Source organism: Leptopilina heterotoma, unplaced genomic scaffold, assembly GCF_015476425.1.
Source record: "Leptopilina heterotoma isolate Lh14 unplaced genomic scaffold, ASM1547642v1 Lhet_279, whole genome shotgun sequence".
NCBI lineage: Eukaryota > Metazoa > Arthropoda > Insecta > Hymenoptera > Figitidae > Leptopilina > Leptopilina heterotoma.
Window position 1 is genome coordinate 742,697 of NW_025110987.1, and position 21,926 is coordinate 764,622.

Here is a 21,926-nt window from a genome sequence, read left to right on the forward strand (position 1 = left end):
TAAAGAAACTCGAAAGTTCATCGTTCCCTCGCATTAATCCGCCCCTGCTTTCTTTTCCATTCGCAGCTGCGCGAAGCCAGAATCGAGTCGTCAGAGTTGCATTTCAATGCACTGATTTATTATTTATCATTAGTTACAAAAGTTTGAAGAGTAACCAATAATAAATAATATTTTCTTACAAATTATGTAAAATATTTGAATAGGCCATCTCTCCCGTATGACCATCTCCCCTGGACTTACCCTATATATATACACTAGGGGGGCTTCGCCCCCCTGAGCGCTAAACCTCTAACTCTATTCTTATATTTATTTTAATTTTTATTAATTTTAAATCATGTTCTCTTAATATGAATGCATAATAAAAATGTCACAGTAAATGATAAAAGGAAATATTAAAAGAAGAATCTAAAATTTTTAATTTAGTTATTAACCAAATTCTTTGAAATTGACAATATGGAAGGTACTAATGAACAATTCTATGTTACGGACCTCATAATAGACTTAATGTGAAAGGCCTTTTAATATATAGGTCAAAAATAGGTCAAATTTGATTTAAATTTTTATGTATCGTAACGGTATTTATTAGAACACTTTTTGACCTATAGGTTAATAATACGTCAAATTTAACATAGATTTTGACATATCGTAAGAGCTTATTGGGCCCCTTTTGACCTGCAGGTCAAATAGGTCAAATTACACATAGATTTTGACCCAATGTAACGGCCGTTATTGTGCCTCTTTTTGACCAGTAGGGTAAAAATAGGTCAAATTTGACATAAATATTAACCTAGGATATCAACTCTTTAGAGGGCCCATATGGGGCCCTTTTTTGACCTGTAGGTCAACACTAACCTTTAAATTTACCCGATTTTTGAGGAAAGAACAGGGCAAAGGAGATTATTTGTCAAGTTTTGACAGAGGGGATTTATTTAAACCCTTGAACTGTAAGTCAACGTTGCCTTTAAATGTGACCTAAATTTTAAGGGCAGAACAGGTCAGACGGAGATTGTAGTCAAGATTTAAACTGTAGGTAAAATTTGCTCCTAAAACTGACTTACATTTTAATGAAAGATAAGGTCGTACGGACTTTGTTGTTAAGTTTTGAGATATAGGTCAAAACTGCCCTTAAAAGTGACCTAAATTTTGTGGAAAGAGCGGGACAAATGGTCAAGTTTTGTTATTGTCAAGATTTTACCTGTAAGTCAAAATTGTCCTTAAAATTGACCTAAATTTTAAGGGAAAGGGGTTTAAAAACTTTCTGTCATCAGCGGCGAACAGTGGGGCAAAATGTAGTAAGAGGCGTCAAAATTCTGTAATCACGTCAATGTTTAATGATAATGAATGCACTTTGGTGGATGAAGCTTCAAGTATCACAGAATTTAAAACCCTTGCCGCATTTCCAAAATTTAAAATGGCGTCTGTGCTGTAAGTGCCTAAATTTGGTTATTTTCGTATTTTTTAAAAGTTATGGACATTGAAACTGAAACAACTTGCACAAATAAATTCTAGAAATGTTGCTAAAGGTATATTTTGGGACTGAGGCCTATACTCGTTAAGAATCTGCATTGCAACTTTCAAAATTCAAAATGGCCGATCCAATATGGACGATCAAACGACAAAAATCCTTATAAATGCATATTAAAAGAAATTATTTTCATGAAAGTCTATACTCCAAGGTTATTTTCGCCGCTGATTACGAATCTGAGGTTAGATTTTCAAAATTTAAAATGGCCGATCCAATATGGCGGTCGAAATTGTAAAAAATTAGTCAAATCATTCTGATACTCAGTATTCCAACAGTTTTCGAGTCGCTGATTACGAATCTGAGGTCAGATTTTCAAAATTCAAAATGGCCGATCCAATATGGCGGTCGAAATTGTGAAAAATTAGTCAAATCATTCTGATACTCAGTATTCCAACCGTTTTCGAGTCGCTGATTACGAATCTGAGGTCAGATTTTCAAAATTCAAAATGGCCGATCCAATATGGCGGTCGAAATTATGAAAAATTAGGCAAATGATTCTGATAATCAATACTCCAACAGTTTTCGAGTCGCTGATCACGAATCTGAGGTCGGATTTTCAAAATTCAAAATGTCTGATAGAACATGAAGGAAGGATTTGTTGAGTATTGATATTTGTTTCTAAGAATCAGTTTCTGCACTAATGAAGGTTGTCGAGCCGATCTTTGTTACGTTGTTTAAGTACATCATTTTCATTTGATGCATGAATAACAAAAATTATTGATTCAAAATTCTTAGAGTTGTATACAGAAGAATTTATATTCTAATTTTTTCATTAGAATATCTTCCGATATTTTTTGTTTTTAATTTAAAAATCAAAATACAAACAATAAAAAGTAAGCAGTTAACATTAAGAAGCTTCACTTTGAAAATAAGATAATTTTGATCTTAATATGATAAAAAGGAACAAAGTAATAAATATTAAGAAAAAATAATTGAAGATAGGTTGTAATTAAGAAATAGCATAAATGACAAAATGAGAAATAAAAATTAAATACGTAAACAGCATCAACGAAGTCCACTCTAGTTTAAGAAAAAAGGCTGTCTGAATACATGAAGTTTCATACAAATAAAAAATAGCTATCTAGACATTCTTTTTTTTCACTTCTTTTGTTACCATGGTGAAGCCATGATTTTGAAAATCCGACCTTAGATTCGTAATCAGCGACTCGAAAACTGTTGGAATACTGAGTATCAGAATGATTTGCCTAATTTTTCATAATTTCGACCGCCATATTGGATCGGCCATTTTGAATTTTGAAAATCTGACCTCAGATTCGTAATCAGCGACTCGAAAACTGTTGAAATACTGAGTATCAGAATGATTAGCCTAATTTTTCATAATTTCGATCGCCATATTAGATCGGCCATTTTGAATTTTGAAAATCTGACCTCAGATTCGTAATCAGTGACTCGAAAACTGTTGAAATACTGAGTATCAGTATGATTTGACTAATTTTTCATAATTTCGACCGCCATATTGGATCGGCCATTTTAAATTTTGAAAATCTAACCTCAGATTCGTAATCAGCGGCGAAAATAACCTTGGAGTATAGACTTTCATGAAAATAATTTCTTTTAATATGCATTTATAAGGATTTTTGTCGTTTGATCGTCCATATTGGATCGGCCATTTTAAATTTTAAAAGTTGCAATGCAGATTCTTAACGAGTATAGGCCTCAGTCCCAAAATATACCTTTAGCAACATTTCTAGAATTTATTTGTGCAAGTTGTTTCAGTTTCAATGTTCATAACTTTTAAAAAATACGAAAATAACCAAATTTAGGCACTTACAGCACAGTCGCCATTTTGAATTTTGGAAATGCGGCAAGGGTTTTAAATTCTGTGATACTTGAAGCTTCATGCCACCAAAGTGCATTCATTATCATTAAAAATTGACGTGATTACAGAATTTTGACGCCTCTTACTACATTTTGCCCCACTGTGCGGCGGCGGTGGTGGCGAAATGATATTATGTTAATAGGGAGATATATATATATATATATATATATATATATATATATATATATATATATCGACTTACCAAATTAATTTCATTGAAAATACTGATCATTTCTGAGTTCGATAAACATTTGTATGTAAGAATCGCTTCATCCCGGGTTATTTATCGCAATATGAAAATTATCATTTGTCGCGTAACATAGAGTCTCTCTGATCAATGTGCGTCGGTTTGCTTTCTCGATAAATCATAACACTTCAAAAATTTTTTTCGAAGGTAAATTATCATAAGTAAAATTTTATATAACATGTCATAATTAGAATTTCCTTTCCTAAACAGAGACTTGTCACTGTTCTCGATAAAAGAAAACAAACTATTTAGTGGCATAATTGTTCATGTCAAATCCGCGTGATATTTAGTCTATATTGTTAAAAATAATACATCTAGCATTTTGAATTTGAGAAATTTTGAAAAACTGACATTAAATTTGTGATGACTGACAGCAAAAAATTCAGAGTAATAAGTTTCAAGAAAATCCGCGTGATTTTTAATTTTTGTTGTTCTTCATATTGCAAACGATATTTTATATTAGAAAAATTTTGCAAATCTGATATCAGTTTAATCAGCGATCTACTGTCTTAAATTAAATTTTTTTTTAAAATCTGACATCATATTCGTAATTAGCAACCCAAAAAACCCCTAGGTAACGTGCGTCAAGCAAATCTAATAAATATTTAATTTTTTTAGACATAACAGAAGGTGATTTTTATCCACTGTGACTGTGAGAGTTAATGTCATTTTAAGAAACGATTAATGAATAAGTAAAGGACTATTATCAACAAAATGCTTCTTTTCCAAGCAATCTCTAATCACCAAAACATTACCGCTGTATATATGGTTATGTTACATTTTTTATATCTGAAACCCTATGAGATAACAAGGTAAAATTTACAGGACATGTAAAGAACAGTTGCTCTAAGATTTAGTAAAATTTCGATAAAAATTAAATATGGTTTTTCTTAAAAAATGGATTTTTAATTTTCCAAATAATTAAAAAGCTAAAGAATTGGGCCAGAATGGACTCGAGTTTTTTTGCATGCCCTTTAAAATTTTCTTAACCCGGCGAGCGTAATGATTTTTTATTTGCATTTTAAAAAACCTTGAGATCATAGAAATTTTGTACTATAATTGTTTTTTTAAACAATTGCTAAAATAGCGATTTGACATTTAACATTTATCGGTTATTATAAGTAGATCCAGAAATTACAAACTTCTTTCTACGTGTAAGGACAACAAGTAATTGTTTAAACCATGTTAAATAATAACTATAGCAAATTTAATTTAATATTTAATTTAATTTATTGATTCAACATTAAATAATACCAATAAAAGATGCAAAATTTATAGAAATTTGCTTTTCTCTATTTTGTTTTGGAAATTGTTATAAATTAGCAGTAACAAATTGTTTAAACAAATAAAAAGTTCATTATAATAATAGTAAAACACATTATTTATCCTTAATAGCCGATAATAGTGAAGTACCTTCATGATTTCAATTTTTCTACATACAAAAAACAAAACTATTGGTGTGTTTTATAGTCAGCGTACATATATTGCTAATAGTTATAAATGAACAATAAGATGTGTAAAAAATGTTTTTTATTGTTTACATATTTGTTACCTTTTCCAGAGTAGCTATGAAAGATTACAGTTAAATTCAGCGTTAGAAATTCGAATTATCGAGGAATGAATATTACACAGGGTAAATGTTACCCTACCTTACGCTCGCCGTGGCAAAGTCGTTAGAAATCAATTTCTAATTCTCTTTCATTTTTATTATTTATTATATTTCACGTACAGTGTATTACATTGATATTGTGAAACAAGTGAATAAGAACGGATTTTAACACCTTACCTGTGAGGAGAAAAATCTTAGATTTTCAAATGTTAAGATATTCTTAGAGAGCAAAAATTAGTGAAAGTGTGTATACTTGTCATTCCCGGGTCGCTGTTTAGGAATCAGAAGTCAGTTTTCAAAAAATTAAAAGACTGAATTATATATTGTACAAATTTATAATTGAAATATTAATACAAACAAAGGCATTTTATTTCAAAATTTAAGAAGAATGAGCAGAAGTAATTATATTTTAATATAGTCGATTTGAAAAGAAGGCTATTGAGGGTACAATCAGCATTAATTTAAACTTACTATAGTATGAACACTTACTAGTAAAAGAAAATAAAGTTTAATTCGGTGATTTAGAAACATAACAATTTGATTCCATTAAATTCGAGACAAGTAATTTGTAATAGTCTATCTATTAAATAAATATGTTACAACAATTTTGTTTAAGAATATTGAAAAAAATATAACCTGAAATAATCGCTTGAAAATCCTAATATACAATGAAGAAAATTATAAAAAGTTGCTGTCCTTGTGTTGAATTTTTTCTTTTTTAAATACTTGATATCTTTATATTTTATGTTTTTGGGGTCGCTTTTACGTAACGCTAATTTTTGAAAATTTCGACCCCCCCTCCCCCATGTAACACACTGTTACATACATTAGCGCCATTTTTTTGCTTATTGTAACAAATAGCTTGACCCCTCCTCCCCCCAAAAAGTGTTACGTAATATATGGACGATCCCTCATTTAAAAGAGCATGAATTTTGCACAATAACGCTGTTTTAGGCACTTTTTCTCAAAAACTTGACGTGAAGGAGCAATTTGGACCCAGAATTCGTGTTCAGCGCAAAATTTCCCTTCCGAAACACCTAGTCGCATCCATTATACCGAAAAAAGGTTAAGTTTGCAGGCCTGTGTAATCAAATGTAGCTAAAAATACTTGTTTAAAATTTTTGGGAGTTACAAAATATCGGTTATATATTTTTTTACTTTTGTGTTTAACATTTTTTTTATTCAGTTAATATTAAAGGAATATTGTGTTTTGATAACAATGTATTATTTGTTACTAAATTCTTTATTATTCTTTCGTCTTGTGGTATGTTTGAGAACACAATGCAGGACAAAAAGGAACTTGACTTCATTTTGCGCATTTCACAATTTTTTAAAACACCGGATATATTAGATTTACCAAAAAAACCCAAGTAAACATTTTCAGCCAGATTCCGTTAACTTTAAATTTTTTGGTAGGCGTTTAAGAGTTGCCATTTTGAATTTTTAAATTTTGATCAAAGATTGGAATTTCGCGACTCTAAAAACCCACGAGTAAATAATTTCATCCATATTCGAAAAGTTAAACATTTTTTCGATGCCATTTTGAGTAAAATTGAAAGGAAATGTTGACTTACAGTTCAAGAGTTCACATAAATCCCCTCTGTCAAAACTTGACAATAAATACCATTTTCCCTGCTTTTCCCTCAAAATTTGTAACAATCTAAAGGTTAGTGTTAATCTAAAGTTGGAATCTTGACTAAAAATCTCCGTCTGACCTGTTCTGCCCTTAAGGGGTTACGCCACCCTGAACGCATGAAAATCGGATGGTTTTTTAGGAATTTTTTTGATAAAACTGTTTCAGGTAGGACTTCTTTACATTTATTGATGCTTTAGTACATATATTGAGCTTTATAAATATTAAAAAAAAATTGTTTTTAATTAAAAATGGCGGAGATATAACTATTGGCGTGGATCAATTTTTCCGGAGCACTCCTTGATGGTGTACATGATTGGCAGTTCAATTTTTGTCAGAAACAAGTAAAACAATATTTTTCTTAAAAAGTGATAAATTTTGAACAGAGTGACGAAGCCATTTTAAAAAAAAAATTTTTTTACGCAAATGGAAGCACTTCAAAAATTGACATTTTTTTTTTGGCTAAAATTACCGTATAAAAAATTGGATAAAAAATTTTCAAATTATTCAATCAAAAAAATCCCACGTCACTCTGTGGAAAATCTATTTAGGAAGATGTATATTAATTTTCAAGTCAATCGATTGAATAGTTTTTGAGTTATCGTGTACACCGTCTCGAAAATTGTGGTTTCGAGAAAAACGCAAAAGAAGAAAAAAATGAACTTTAGTGTATTATAACTTGAAAATTTTTCAATTTACTATTTAATCAGCAATTCCTGGGCCATAATTTTTTTTATTTAAGAATGGAAGGGATACAATGAAAAGGACCCTTCCTAAATCATGAAAGGGCCCCCTAGACCATTCGAAAATAGAAAGTCGCTGCTTCCAGCAGCTCTCGGCGCGTCCCCACCGCGCTGACTTCTAATGACCATAACTTTTGTAATTAGTGAGACATTGTCTTCGGCGACATCTCAAAATATTCGTTAGAATATAAACTTTGAAATTAAGCAAAAAAAAAAAATAAATTTTTTTGAAAATTTCAGGGTGGCGTAACCCCTTAATATTTAGGTTAATTTTAAGGACAATCTTGACTTACACTTCAAGGGTTCACATAGATCCCCTCAGACCTTCAAGCAGCCCTCGAACTCCTTAGCCCCGTTAAAATTTAGGTCATTTGTGACCAATGGCCTAATAAATTCCTCATTAAAGTCCTCCTTAAAAGCCGTTACATTACGTCAAAATTTAAGTCAAATTTGACCTTTTTTTGACCTATAGATTCTATAACATTAAGTCAATCATGAGATCCGTATCGTAGAATTCCACATTAATGCCTTCCATAAGGGCAAATTTAAACAATTTGGCTAATAGGGTAGTGGCACCAGTGAAAAAACATTTAAGGAAATGTACACTTTCGATACTTTTTAATTTTAATTGACATTTTTGAATTTCGTTTTAATCATATGCAATGGATAGTTAAATTTCTGAAGAATTTGAAGCCTATGATACATATTTTATAAATATAACATAATATATCAAATTTTAATCAAATATTGAAAAATGTCCATTTTACCAGTGAAAGAACGTTGACCAGTAAAAGAACATATCAAATTTATATTTATACAGTGTCTAAAAATAAAAAAAAATTATATGAAAAACGTTACAAATATTCTGAAACAATTTTGCAACTTACTATTATTCATATTTTCCTGATTACGCACCTAGAAATATTATTTAATTGCACCTGAAACTTGTAACCTTTTTTCTGTTTATGCTTCGTTCACTTGTTATGTTCATAACCCACCAAAAAATTTAAAATTATTTTCAGAAATAACTTGCATATTGAATTAATTTTCTTATCATAAACTATATTTTGAAGAAATAAGAAACTAAAAAATATTTTTTTTATTGTTCTAAATGTTATAATTTGTAAAATATCGTGATAAATAATCAATTTGTTCTGTTACTAGTGTCAATTCTTTCACTGGTGCAAATACCCTAACCCAATTTAAAATTTTAGATTCTTCTTTTAATATCTCCTTTTATCATTTATTTTAACTTATTTATTTTATTTGTTTATACACTCGTCTTAAGCCTAAAATCTTGGCTATACAAGTGTTTTTACATTTTCGTAAATTTCTCTTACAAAGAACGATGCTGAAAAATGGTCAAAATTTGCCCCCGAAGGGGATTGTAAAATAAGTGTATGTTTTTAAAGATTTCGACCTGCTGAATCCAAAAATCACCCTTAGAAAGTTCTATACCTTGGGGAAAGGGTTGAAAACCCACCCTTAACTCAGAGATACCGTTTTCAATAAAAAACAGTAAAATGTGAAAAAAATTTTGTAAATAAGAAATGTTTACACGATAATTTAATAAAATAAGTAATAGCAACCGCATAACTTAAATCACGATTACGACCCTTGCAGTATAAAAAACTACCCCCTCATACATAAACCCTTATGCCAAAACCCCAAAAAGGTATAAAACGTAAATATATTGATAGATAACAAAGCAATAATTAATCCTTCAAAAATAAACAACGCTTACCACTGCTGCAGAAATATCGGCCACCCCTTAATATGTTAAAAAACCACCCTAAACAACCAAAAACGGAAAAAAATTCGACATGTCATGGACAAAGATTCTAATGTTTTTGTTAAAGAGTTATACCTACCAATAACAAATAAGCAACTATTGTTGCATCCACCATTAACTCAACAACCTTTAATCATGATCAGAAACCATCCCTATATCATCCCTAAAAAAATTACCTCCGAAGTTACAAATTAAAAACCAAGTTATTTTGATATTTATGACACTTTAAATAAACATTTGATATGGTGATAATCAATTTATATCAATCAATAAAGAAAACACATAAAATATTCAAACCTTGAAGGTAAAGTCTTTGCTTGTCCAATCAGGGCTAAGGGATCAAACCACTGAAGGTAAGATACATTGTTGTCCAATCAATGAAGATCAGGGTTATCAGGTCCAACCACAGACGGTAAGAAACATTGTTGACCAATCAATGAAGATCAGGGATTCAGGTCCAACCACTGAAGGTAAGATACCTTGTTGGTCAATCAATGAAGATCAGAGTTATCAGGTCAAACCACTAAAGGTAAGATACATTGTTGTCCAATCAATGAAGATCAGGATTATGGGATCCAACCACTGAAGGTAAGAAAAAATGTAGTCCAATCAAAAAAGGTAAGGGTTATCAGGTCCAACCAATGAAGGTAAAATACATTGTTGCCCAATCAATAAAGAAAAGGGTTATCAGGTGCAACCACTGAAAGTAAGAAACATTGTTGACCACTCAATCAAGATCAATGTTATCAGGTCCAACCACTTAACGTAAGAAACATTGTGGACGAATCAATGAAGATCAGGGTTACTAGGTCTAACTACTGAAGGTAAAAAACATTGTTGTCTAATCCATGAAGATCAGGGTTATCAGGTCCAACTACTCATTAGACAACAATGTTTCTTACCTTCAGTGGTTAACCCTGATCTTCATTGATTGGACAATAATGTATGTTATCTTCAGTTGTTGGACCTGATAACCCTGATCTTCAATGATTGGAAACAATGTTTCTTACCTTTAGTGGTTGGATCCCATAAACCTGATCTTCATTGACTGGTCAACAATGTTTCTTACCTTCAGTGGTTGGACCTGATAACCCTGATCTTCATTAATTGGTCAACAACGTTTCTTACCTTTAGTGGTTGGACCTGATAACCCTAATCTTCAATGATTGGGCAACAATGTATCTTACCTTTATTGGTTGGATCCCTTAGCCCTGATCTTTATTGATTGGACAACCAAAGACTTTACCTTCAAGGTTTGAATATTTTATGTTTTTTCTTTATTGCTTAAATAAATTGATTATTACTCTATCAAATATTTATTTAAAGTGTCATAAATAGCAAAATAATTTGGTTTTTAATTTGTAACTTTGGAGGTAATTTTTTTAGGGATGATATAGGGATGGTTTCTGATCATGATTAAAGGTTGTTGAGTTAATGGTGGATGTAACAATAGTTGCTTATTTGTTATTGGTGAGTATAACTCTTTCACAAATACATTAGAATTAAAAATGGTGTCACTGAGTTGAGGGTGGTTTTTCAACCCTTTCCCCAAGGTTTAGAACTTTCTAAGGGTGATTTTCGGATTCAGCAGGTCAAAATCTATAAAAACATATACTTCTTTTACAATCCCCTTTGGGGGCAAATTTTGACCATTTTTTAGCATCGTTCTTTTTCCCTGACAAACTTAATACTAAATTTTGCGCCTACAAAGCGACTTGAAAATTAGTAGTACTCGCATTTGCCTGAACCACCCGTCTAATGGGTTTTCTCGCCAGTGGAGAGGGAAACTGTAGAAAACCTCTCCTGAGTACAACCGGTTTATCGGCAGTCGAGTTCTAATGGTGTGTACCGGACAATACCCAGGTAGAAAAATTTAATGGAAGCCTAGATATATGCTAGCGCCACCACTGGAATTTGCATGGCAGTTTACCTCGCCGACGTCTTCTAGCGCCTTACAAGGCGCGAGCACTTTCCGCTAGAATGCAACATAACTTCAAATTTCTGTTGCATAAAGAGTCATAGGTGTTTGTTTTTATTTTTAAAGTAAAAGTAAATATTTGCTTGTAGAATATTGTGGCATTTAAAAACAATAATAGTAAAGGACTTTACGTATTTATATATATGAGACATTCCACGCCAAACCAACATATCGTCAAAATTCACATTTTTTATTTGGATCAAACATTTTTTATCTTTTAGTACTAGTTGAAAAAGAGCTTCATGATTTTTTTCAAATTTTTTTACCCAGCCGTTTACAAGATACGAATTTTTCAAAATTTTACGTTTTTAAAAAAAAATTTTTTTTGAATGCTCATAACTTTTAAAAATGTGAATCGATTTTAAACTTTCTTATATGAAAAAAATTCCAAAAAAACTACTTCTCTTTACGCAAATTTTAAGCCTTGTCCCGTCGTGGGTATATGATTTTTACTAGTTTTTCAGAATTTTTTTAAATTATCGAAATTAAGTATTTACTCATTCAGACGCTGCATTGTGCAACAAACTGATTTTACAGGATTCAGTTTTGCCTGAACTGAGAGAAATTTCTTCATAAAATAGTATTGAAATACTCAACCCGCTTCGCTTGCCCTCTATCGTGAGTTTTTGTTATGAAAACTTAGTGATTTAGCTCAACAATCATACCAATGGCGTATGTGATATGTATAGACAAGAAATATGTACAAATATGGCTATAGTTCAGTGTAATATCAATTAAAATACGATTCCATCAAAAGTTTAGTGATCCGAAACAATAAATTTTTTAAAATGTTATTTTATTGTTTTATGATATTAAATTTTAACAAATCTTAAATATTTCTTGTCTATACATATCACATACGCCATTGGTATGATTGCTGAGCTAATTCATTAAGTTTTCATAACAAAAACTCACGATAGAGGGCAAGCGAAGCGGGTTGAGTATTTCAATACTATTTTATGAAGAAATTTCTCTCAGTTTAGGCAAAACTGAATCCTGTAAAATCAGTTTGTTGCACAATGCAGCGGCTGAATGAGTAAATACTGAATTTCGATAATTTAAAAAAATTCTGAAAAACTAGTAAAAATCCACGACGGGACAAGGCTTAAAATTTGCATAAAGGGAAGTAGTTTTTTTGGAATTTTTTAAAAGAAAATCGAAGTATACAAACAGATTTGAAAATTAAATTTTAATCTTGAAATTTTTAAAAATGCAGTAAAAAATTTTTGAAAAATATTTTTCATAAAATTTTTAAAAAGTTTATGAAAAAAAAAAATTTTCATATAAAAAAGTTTGAAATCGATCCACATTTGTAGAAGTTATGAGCATTCAAAAAAAATTTTTTTTTCAAAACGTAAAATTTTGAAAAATTCGTATCTTGTAAACGGCTGGGTAAAAAAATTTGAAAAAAATCATGAAGCTCTTTTTCAACTAGTACTAAAAGATAAAAAATGTTTGATCCAAATAAAAAATGTGAATTTTGACGATATGTTGGTTTGGCGTGGAATGTCTTATTTGTAATTGTATTAAATTTAAATATAAATTAATATTGCATTAAAAATTTTTTGTTCATTCGTTAATTTATACACTTATATATAAAAGAATTTTTAGTATATGAATGCTTTATTCAACCTCCAAGAAAATTTTTAAATATATTTTAAGTAATTAATCTAAAGATTTATCACCAAGAATAACAATAAATACTTTTTGATTGATCAAATATATTATTAATTTTTCTTCATTCGAATTAGAAAACATAACCTCAAACTGGATTTATTTTTTCTTTATTTTTAATTGACCTGACAGAAAAGATTTACTAATTTTAAATAGGAACTTAATTTTTGCAGTTATTATTATTATTATAAATGAAATTGGTTAATTTCAAAAATTTTAATTTCAATGTTTAACATGTGTAACTATTTTTGACACTGTTACTGTAAAGAAATAAATAATTTTTTATGGAAATTGAATAATAATTTGTTCTTAAAATTTCCATATTTAAAAAACAGTTTTATACATCAAATAATGATCAACATTTTGATTAGACTTAGGATTAAGAAAAGGTTGCCGTTTTCTGAATTAAAATCTTACTATAACTTTAAACGAAACGTGTAACTCTTCAAATACGTTAAAACTTTATTGTAGGCAGATAATTAGTAAATATTTTTTATATGTACACGATTTTTTAAATTATATTCGTCAAAAGAAATGACATAGGAATCATTTTTTAATTCGCCAAATAAAGTTTTGGCAGGTGAGGTTATGTTCATTCTAGCACTGCAAGCAGAATGCGAGAAAGGCGCTAGACTACAAAAGTGTTTCAAATGCTCTCAGCGCCACTACAGCGCAATGGAACGCAAGAGTAGCACCATGCTAGCGCCACCAAATTTTTCTACTAGGCTAATCGACGGTGGACATCATTATACCTCGACGTCAAACAGATTGTCTCACATGCCGGAAAAATACCAAGCCAAATGGGCGCGAACCAAGGGTACTTACCCTTGGTCCTTAAACGACCGCCAAGCGAGGCATCTATCCGACTGAGCTAATCTGTACTGTGAATAGTACTAAACATTCAACTTATGTTAACGAACTTTCGTATAGTTTCATGAATTCGACATAGAATCAGAAGCGGTCAATTGTTTTTAGAGGTGTCAGAAAAAAACGTTCTTCGGATTTTTAAGTTTTTCGGTCATTATTTTTTAGTCTTAATAGCAAATTTTTTTGACGCTATTGGATTTCCTTTTTCGAAGTAGATATATATAGTTTTGTTTGATTTCAAAACGATTTAATTAAATTTATTCTGAAATATGACGAATACATTCGAGGGAAAACGGGTAACTTAGTTTTAAATTTAAAATTTGGAATAAAATAATTTCACGTATTATATTTTAACAATAAAAAAATTTGTAACTTGTAAAAACCAAAATTGTAACCACATTTAACTTTCTCTTAATAAAATATAACATTATTTAAATCCATAGTTGTAATTCATGATACCTATATTCATTATATATTAAAACAATATATATTGTTTATAGAACTCATAGTTTATCAATCATAAATAAGGTAGCCCAAAAAAAATTTTTCGTAGGAAGAAGAAAGAAACCCTCGTAATTTGTTCCAATGCCAAAAATAATTAACACGTCTTTTTCTATTTTAAAAAATATTGATATTAACAGGTGCCACCGAACAGTTCAATTTTCACATGTAAAATGCATAGGAAAAATTTCAATTTTTGAAAAATTAACCCCTTGACTGTGGATGACGTGTATACACGTCATGGCCCAAACAAGAAAACATCTTAACGTATAATCGCAAAAATTCTTACTCGGGGGTTTTTTGGGTCGCTGATCACGATTCTAAAGTCAGATTTTCAAAATAAATAATTTTTCATCCAAAATGGCCGCCAAAAATTTTGAAAAATTTCAAAAGTGGATAAATTCTTTTAAAAATTCTTACTCGGGGGTTTTTGGGGTCGCTGATCACGATTCTAAAGTCATATTTTCAAAATACATAATTTTTCATCCAAAATTGACGCCAAAAATTTTGAAAAATTTCAAAAGTGTGAAGCGATACAATCTCATGAGAGATTTACTCCTGGCAGATGTGACCAGTTCATCTTCTGAGCAATTAATAAATTTTGTCTGATTTCCGTGTTCTCTTAAAATTAGGCAGAAGTAGGAGTTTGTGGGTTGAATCGCGGGGTCGATGAAAAGTGCGAATAATAATATATTAATTGACTTTCGCAATTCGTCGACTACGGATTCAGCTGCGGCTACACTCTCACGTGCCGGCCGAGGACACGGAAAGGTAGTTTTTCTATTTAGTAAATATATTTGTTTTAATTCATTTTTTTTAAATATAATTTATTCTTTTATTTATTGAATTCCTGTTTTTTGTGTTTCATTTTTATAAAGTGTGGTCGTTTATTTTAATCGGATTATGACCATAAAACAAAAATGCTCGTTTGCACAATGTGGATCAATGAGGTTGCTTGGAGGTTGAACCACTCACCTTGCCAGGATCTTCATCGAAAGAATCATAGCGTGAGTTTCCGAGGACAATCTGTAAGTTGTTCCTAAATTATTAGAAAAATATTGTATATGTTCAAGAATTTTATGTTTATTTTATTATGAAAATTGGTCTTATACAGTACCGTCCGCAATTGTCAGTCCACCCATTTTTAAAGGAATGACAAAAATTTTTTAACATAAAATTCATGAAAACTAAAATTTTTTTTGGTTTATATTTTGAAAGACGATAAAATTTTGAAAAGAATCAGACCTTACAGAAGTCATTTGGCCAAAATTTGTAGAAGATATTCCTAAAAATCGTCATTTTCAATGTTTTACAAAAATTTAAATAACTTCTAAAATAATGAACGCTTTTTAATAATCTTAGGCTTATTTTAAAGGTCTTTTTCTACGGAATAAGAATTACTTATAGGCATTAACCTGTCATTTTTAACTTGGAATAAGCATGACGTCAAAATTAGACAAAAAAATTGGAAAAATTTGAAATTAATTTTTTGTACTAAAAACTATTCTAGAACATATATAAAACATGATATGGTGTAGATTTTTCAAGAAAATGTAATAAAAATATATGTTTGAATTTCAAAAATTATTTTTCTTTTAATAATATTATTTCAAATTTTTTGAATTTTTTTGTCCAACTTTGACGTCATGCTTTTGCCAAGTTAAAAATTACAGGTTAATGCCTATAAGTAATTCTTATTCTGTAGAAAATGGTCTTTAAAATAAGCCTAAGATTATTAAAAAGTCTGATTATTTTTTAAGAGAGTGAATTTAGTCAAGAGACGAATTGTGAATAATTTATTATTTTAAATTGTTTTGGTTTTCTGTTTTCTTAAATGTACCTATTATTGATAATTTTTAATATTGACTTTTATTTTGCAAATTCCGTTATATAATTTACTGTTTGAATGTGTGTATTAGCCTGGCCATTTTTGTAAAATTGTTTAATATCAATGAGTGCCGGGCTGAAAAAGTTTCCTTTTCATCTAAAAAAACAAATACAAAAATAATAAAGTGAATGTGTGAATAATTAATGGACCCAAAAACTGATTGAATGTAAAAAAAGAGATTTTATTTAATTTTTGCAGTAATTTTCAATGTTTCTTTAAAGAAAATGGTTCTTTTCTGTATAGCTATACCGAAAATATAATATATATATGAGGCATTCCATTTCAAAACGACCCCCTTCGTAAACAATTGCCAATGTAAGACTATTTTTAAATGAATATTTCTTCCATTCTGTAGAACCAAATTACTTTTTATATTAGTGATTTCGAAAGTAGAATTTCTGAACTTTCTAATAAGAAAAAAATACATTTTTTTAATAATTTAATTTAAATAGAAAATTGAGTTTAAAAGTTAAACTTTGAAAAATCTCAAAACACGTTACCTCCGATTTTAATAAAATTCATATCAAACGAAAGCTTGAATATTGTTCTTTTTATTTATCAAACGATAATAATGGACATTTCAGTGGATTTTGAGAAAATAATTAAATTTTACAGACATTTAGAAGGTTATTATGCATAAATTGGGAAAAACAAATGCCGCCCTATACTTAATAAATGGTTTTCTCAATATAACCTTCTAAATGTTTGTAAAATTTAATTATTTTCTCAAAATCCACTGAAATGTCCATTATTATCGTTTGATAAATAAAAAGAAGAATATTCAAGCTTTCGTTTGATATTAAATTTATTAAAATCGGAGGTAACGTGTTTTGAGATTTTTCAAAGTTTAACTTTTAAACTCAATTTTCTATTTAAATTAAATTATTAAAAAAATATATATTTTTATTATCAGAAAGTTCAGAAATTCTACTTTCGAAATCACTAATATAAAAAGTAATTTGGTTCTACAGAATGGAAGAAATATTCATTTAAAAATTGTCTTACATTGGCAATTGTTTACGAAGGGGGTCGTTTTGAAATGGAATGCCTCATATATAATTTTAAATATCTCGGAATATTGTTTGTGGATTTTTACGAAATTCACACATTTTTCAGGACAAATATGTAATTTGAAATAAAAATAAAGTTAATAAAAAAATTAATTTTTAAATAAATAATTTTAGGTATATGAGCATATTTCTAGAACTTTTAAACTATTAGGTATTGGAAAACTTAATTTTTCTTTTCAAGGCACATTCTTGAAATTAATTTTATTGTTTTGTGCATTGATCAAATAGAAGAAAAAACCTTGCGATACTCATTTCTACACATTGTTAACCCCCCCTGTGTATGAGTTTAACCCCAAGAAAATGTTTCTAAATGCATAGATTTTTCATAAAGTTGGATTTTCACATCAATCGGTATCTTGGGGTTTTTAGGGTAGCTGATTACGAATATGATGTTAACTTTTTAAAATTCAAAATAGCGGATCCAAGATGGCGGACGAAATTTTTAAAAAATTAATGGATTTCCATAGCATTGGATATTTATGGGTTTTTGGGGTCGCTGATTATGATTCTGTAGTCGGATTTCGAAAATTCCAAATGGCGGATCCAATATGGCCGATGAAAATTTAAAATATATTTCAATTTAAACAGAAGAAGGGGTTTTTGGGGACGCTAATTATTATGAATCTGAATTTAGATTTTTAAAAATTTTAAAAGTGGTTTCAAAATGTCATAAAAATTATTGACATTTTAAATACTATTTAAAAATATTTTGGCATTAATTATAATTAAAAAGCAATAGAAGTAAATAAATAACCACGAGATATAATTATTTTAATATTCTAAAAAATTTTCTAGTTTTATTTTATATTAAAAGTACAAACAGTATGAACAAAAAATAAATAACGTTTAATTGAAAGTTTTACTTCCCTTTCTTTATCCATAATTAATATTATTTAAATAAAATACATAATATCTACATTCGGCAATCAAAACATTTTGACACATTAAAAATAATATTACTATGGAAACTTAGAAAAAAAGAAGTTTACAATAATTCTAAAAACAGAATAAAATCTTTATAAATAAGATCAGACTTTTGTCTGTACATTGCATAGAATTTGAAATTTCATGTTTAGTTTTTCTATTCGAGTAGTAAGAATTCCAAAAATGACAATAAAAAAAATTATGTATGTATGTATGTATGTATGTATGTATGTATGTATGTATGTCTGTGTGTATGTATGTATGTATGTATGTCTGTACGCAATATTTTGTCCGGGATAAACACAAAGGATACTTGACCGATTAAAACAAAACTTTACAGTCTCTTTGGTCTGAGTCTAACTTAAATTTATAGCCATATCCGATTAAAAAATATTAAGCTGAACAAAAGTTATAGCTTTTTTCACAAAATTCAAAAAATCAAAAAAAAATGCAAATTTTTTAAATTTTTGTCAAATTGATGTGACACTTTTTGTAGCTACTTTTTAATATAAATACAACTAATTTTCACTATAAAAATGAAATATAAATAATATATCCGAATTTTTAAGCCAAAATCATATTTTTGATTTTCGACAAAATTTTTAATTAATTTTTTTTGTTGAATATTGTTTAATTTTTTATTAAGTTGGTAGTGATATCGATTGATGTTTTTAAATTTTTAATTACATTCATTATATTTATTTTATTAAAAAGTTTAGAGCCATGAATTTGATGCTGATTACAAATTTTCTAAAATCAATTAACGTGAGAGTTTGCAAACAATTTCTATATTGATATTTTCAGGTTTTAAGTTTGAAAATTTCATAGTATGTATTGTCATATTTAACGTAGAAAATAAAATATTTATGTTCAATATAAAGGGTATACAGTAAAAGTATCAATAATACTGAAATTTGACTTCAGCGGGCACTGGGACACAGAAAGTCCTTAAGATGCCATTAGGGCAAATTGGGATTTATGAATCAAAATTTTCTTTTTTTTGAATTCAAGAAATGTTTTAGAAATGACTTTGAAAATAAATAACAAATTCCTATTTATGAATTAAAATTGTTCTTCTTGAATTTTAGAAATGTTTGGGGTATGTTGTTGCTTTCCAAAATTCTATCCGGGCATTACGCAAAGACGGGTAAAATGTAAAATCCCATGTGGAAATTTTTAATAGGGATATGGAAAAATTATACCATACGGTTTTACATAGGAATCAATATGGTTTCCTTTATAAAAGTGGATCCCATGTAGATTTCCCATGTGGGAATCAAAAACGTGTTATAATTTCTACTAATACATTTAACAGAGTGTCTATTAATCGCAAAGGTATCCCGAGAAATAGCCGGGAATTTAATTCGACTAGAAAAATCGGGAATTTTCTTATCTAATTAAAAAAAGTTTTATTATATTAATTCATTTTTAAAAAATTGCTTTTTGCTTTAATTTCTATTGATGTAATATTTTTATTTGTCAAAATTTAAGACCTACTTTCAGATTACAATATAGGTCTTATTTTAGATTTTAGCAGTCGTAACGAGGGGCCTACTTGCAATACAATTAGTTCGAATTAGACTCTACATAACTCCAAAAGTTGGTGGAAAATTAGTATTAATTATTAATGCATTAATTAAAATACTACGAACGCATAAAGTACTACAAATTGACAAATACTGTTCTGTAAATCTGAATTACTTGAAAATAGTATTTGATAGAAAAAGTCATTTACTGATTCAAATGGTAATATTTTGCTAATGTAATAGTTAATGGTAACTAATTATTAGTTTTTCCCATAGTCAAATTAAATTCCCAATTGGTAGACACCTGTTCAAATATATTAGTAGAAACTAAAACCCGTCGAAGACGGGTACGACAACTAGTTTAAATAATAAATTAAATGAATAATTTAAAATTAAATTATTCCACAGGCACAAAAAAAAGTCAAAACTCAGAGGTCACACCCCCCCTATCCCCATGTTTTTGGGGTCGCTGAAACCGAATATGACCATTAAAATTTTTTTCATCGGCTATTTTTTCCGCTACCACCCCCTTACACCTGCTCCCGAGGGTTGAAATTTCAGTTTAAAAAAAGTGGAGTAGGGTGTCTATTCCTATGTTTTTTGGGTCGCTAAAACCAAAAAAGACCCTCTACAATAATTTTTTATAATTAATATTTAATTTTCAATTTCCCAAAAATCGATCCGTTTTATTTGAAAAAATTATTGAAGAGGGTTGTAGGGGGTTGAGGGTGGAAAGGATTTGATTTTGGTAGTCTTTTTTGGTTTCAGCGATCCAAAAAACGTAGGTTTAGAGACCGAAATCGACTTTTCGTGAAAATTCGAATTTCGACTCCTCACCCTGGGGTTGTAGGGGGTTAAGGGAGGGAAGAATTTGTTTTGGTAGTCTTTTTTGGTTTTAGCGACCCAAAAAACATAGGAATAGTCACCCTACTCCAATTTTTTTTTAAACTGAAATTCCAACCCCCGGGAGCAGGTGTAAGGGGGTGGTAGCGGGAAAATGGCCGATGAAAAAAATTTTTCATGGTCATATTCGGTTTTAGCGACCCCAGAAACATTGGGATAGGGGGGTGTGACCTCTGGGTTTTGACTTTTTTTGTGTGCCTGTGTTCTTGTTATCTTTAAAATTCTTTAATACTGTTAAAATTTCCAAAATTTTAAGTCCTATTATCTATATAAGTCTAGTAAATTTTTTTTAACAATTCTTGAATTACAGTCAAATCATTATATAACAAAGAGAAGTTAAAAAAAAATAATGCAAAAAGATTTGATTTTTCAGAAATGTATCCACTATATTGGATTTTCTATTTAAAATTTTTTTAAAATTATTTCAAATTCGTAATCAGCAAAACAGGAAACTCTTAAATGTCAAAAGATATTAAAATCTGATAATTTTTCTAAAATTTCGTCCGCCATTTTGGATTCGCCATTTAAATTTTTTTTTAACTAACTTCAGATTTGTAATCAGAGGACCCCAGAAACCTATATATAATCAATTTTAGGCAAACTTGCGAGTTTAATGCTTTCTTTTTCCATGAAGCAATGATTATGACAGTAGAAGCTCATATTCTTTCTTAGATAAATTCTTTTTATGAATAGTGTAGAGGTTAACGATTTTTCTGTATACTTTTATAATGTACGAGAAGAGATTACAATGAGTTAAAAGTGATTAGAAGTCAAATTCAACATATGCCCTTCAAAAATGTAGGTTTTTATTATGAGTGTCGTTTTTAAATTTAACTTTTGAAGTCACTGCATTCCTAATGTATAAGTGGCACATATTCCTGTAAGGGTTCAAATTACTTCTTATTATGTAGACAATGTAACCCCGTTTTATGGTTACTTAAAAATCTTTGTTAAAAAGTTTATATCAAGTTAATTGCTAAATTGTCAAAATTTAAGAAAAGGTGTCTCGCAAGTTTGAAGGTACACTATTTTTATCTTAATTGAGGCACATCATTGTCTCAATGATTTTTTGGTTCCTTATTCTCCCCACTACATATACCATAAGTCACAAAATATATAATGACTCGTTAAAAAAGTTATACCATATAAACTGAAAAAACAGTCAATGTCACACACGAGAAACTGGCGATTATTCGACACTTTTAC

General features: G+C 29.4%; 1 protein-coding gene across 3 annotated transcripts in view; it reads left to right on the forward strand.

Moving 5' to 3' along the window:
- LOC122504124 (gamma-aminobutyric acid type B receptor subunit 1) overlaps positions 1 to 21,926 on the forward strand; it is a 483,822-nt gene that overhangs the window by 360,861 nt on the left and 101,035 nt on the right. The window contains exon 12 of one of the 3 annotated variants that reach the window (XM_043615048.1): positions 4,231 to 5,798. The exons of the other annotated variants lie outside the window; for them this stretch is intronic. Coding sequence (XP_043470983.1) covers positions 4,231 to 4,262 — 32 coding nt within the window. The 3' untranslated portion in view covers positions 4,263 to 5,798. Of the gene's footprint in view, positions 1 to 4,230; positions 5,799 to 21,926 lie in introns of those variants that run through there. 3 annotated transcript variants of the gene reach the window in all.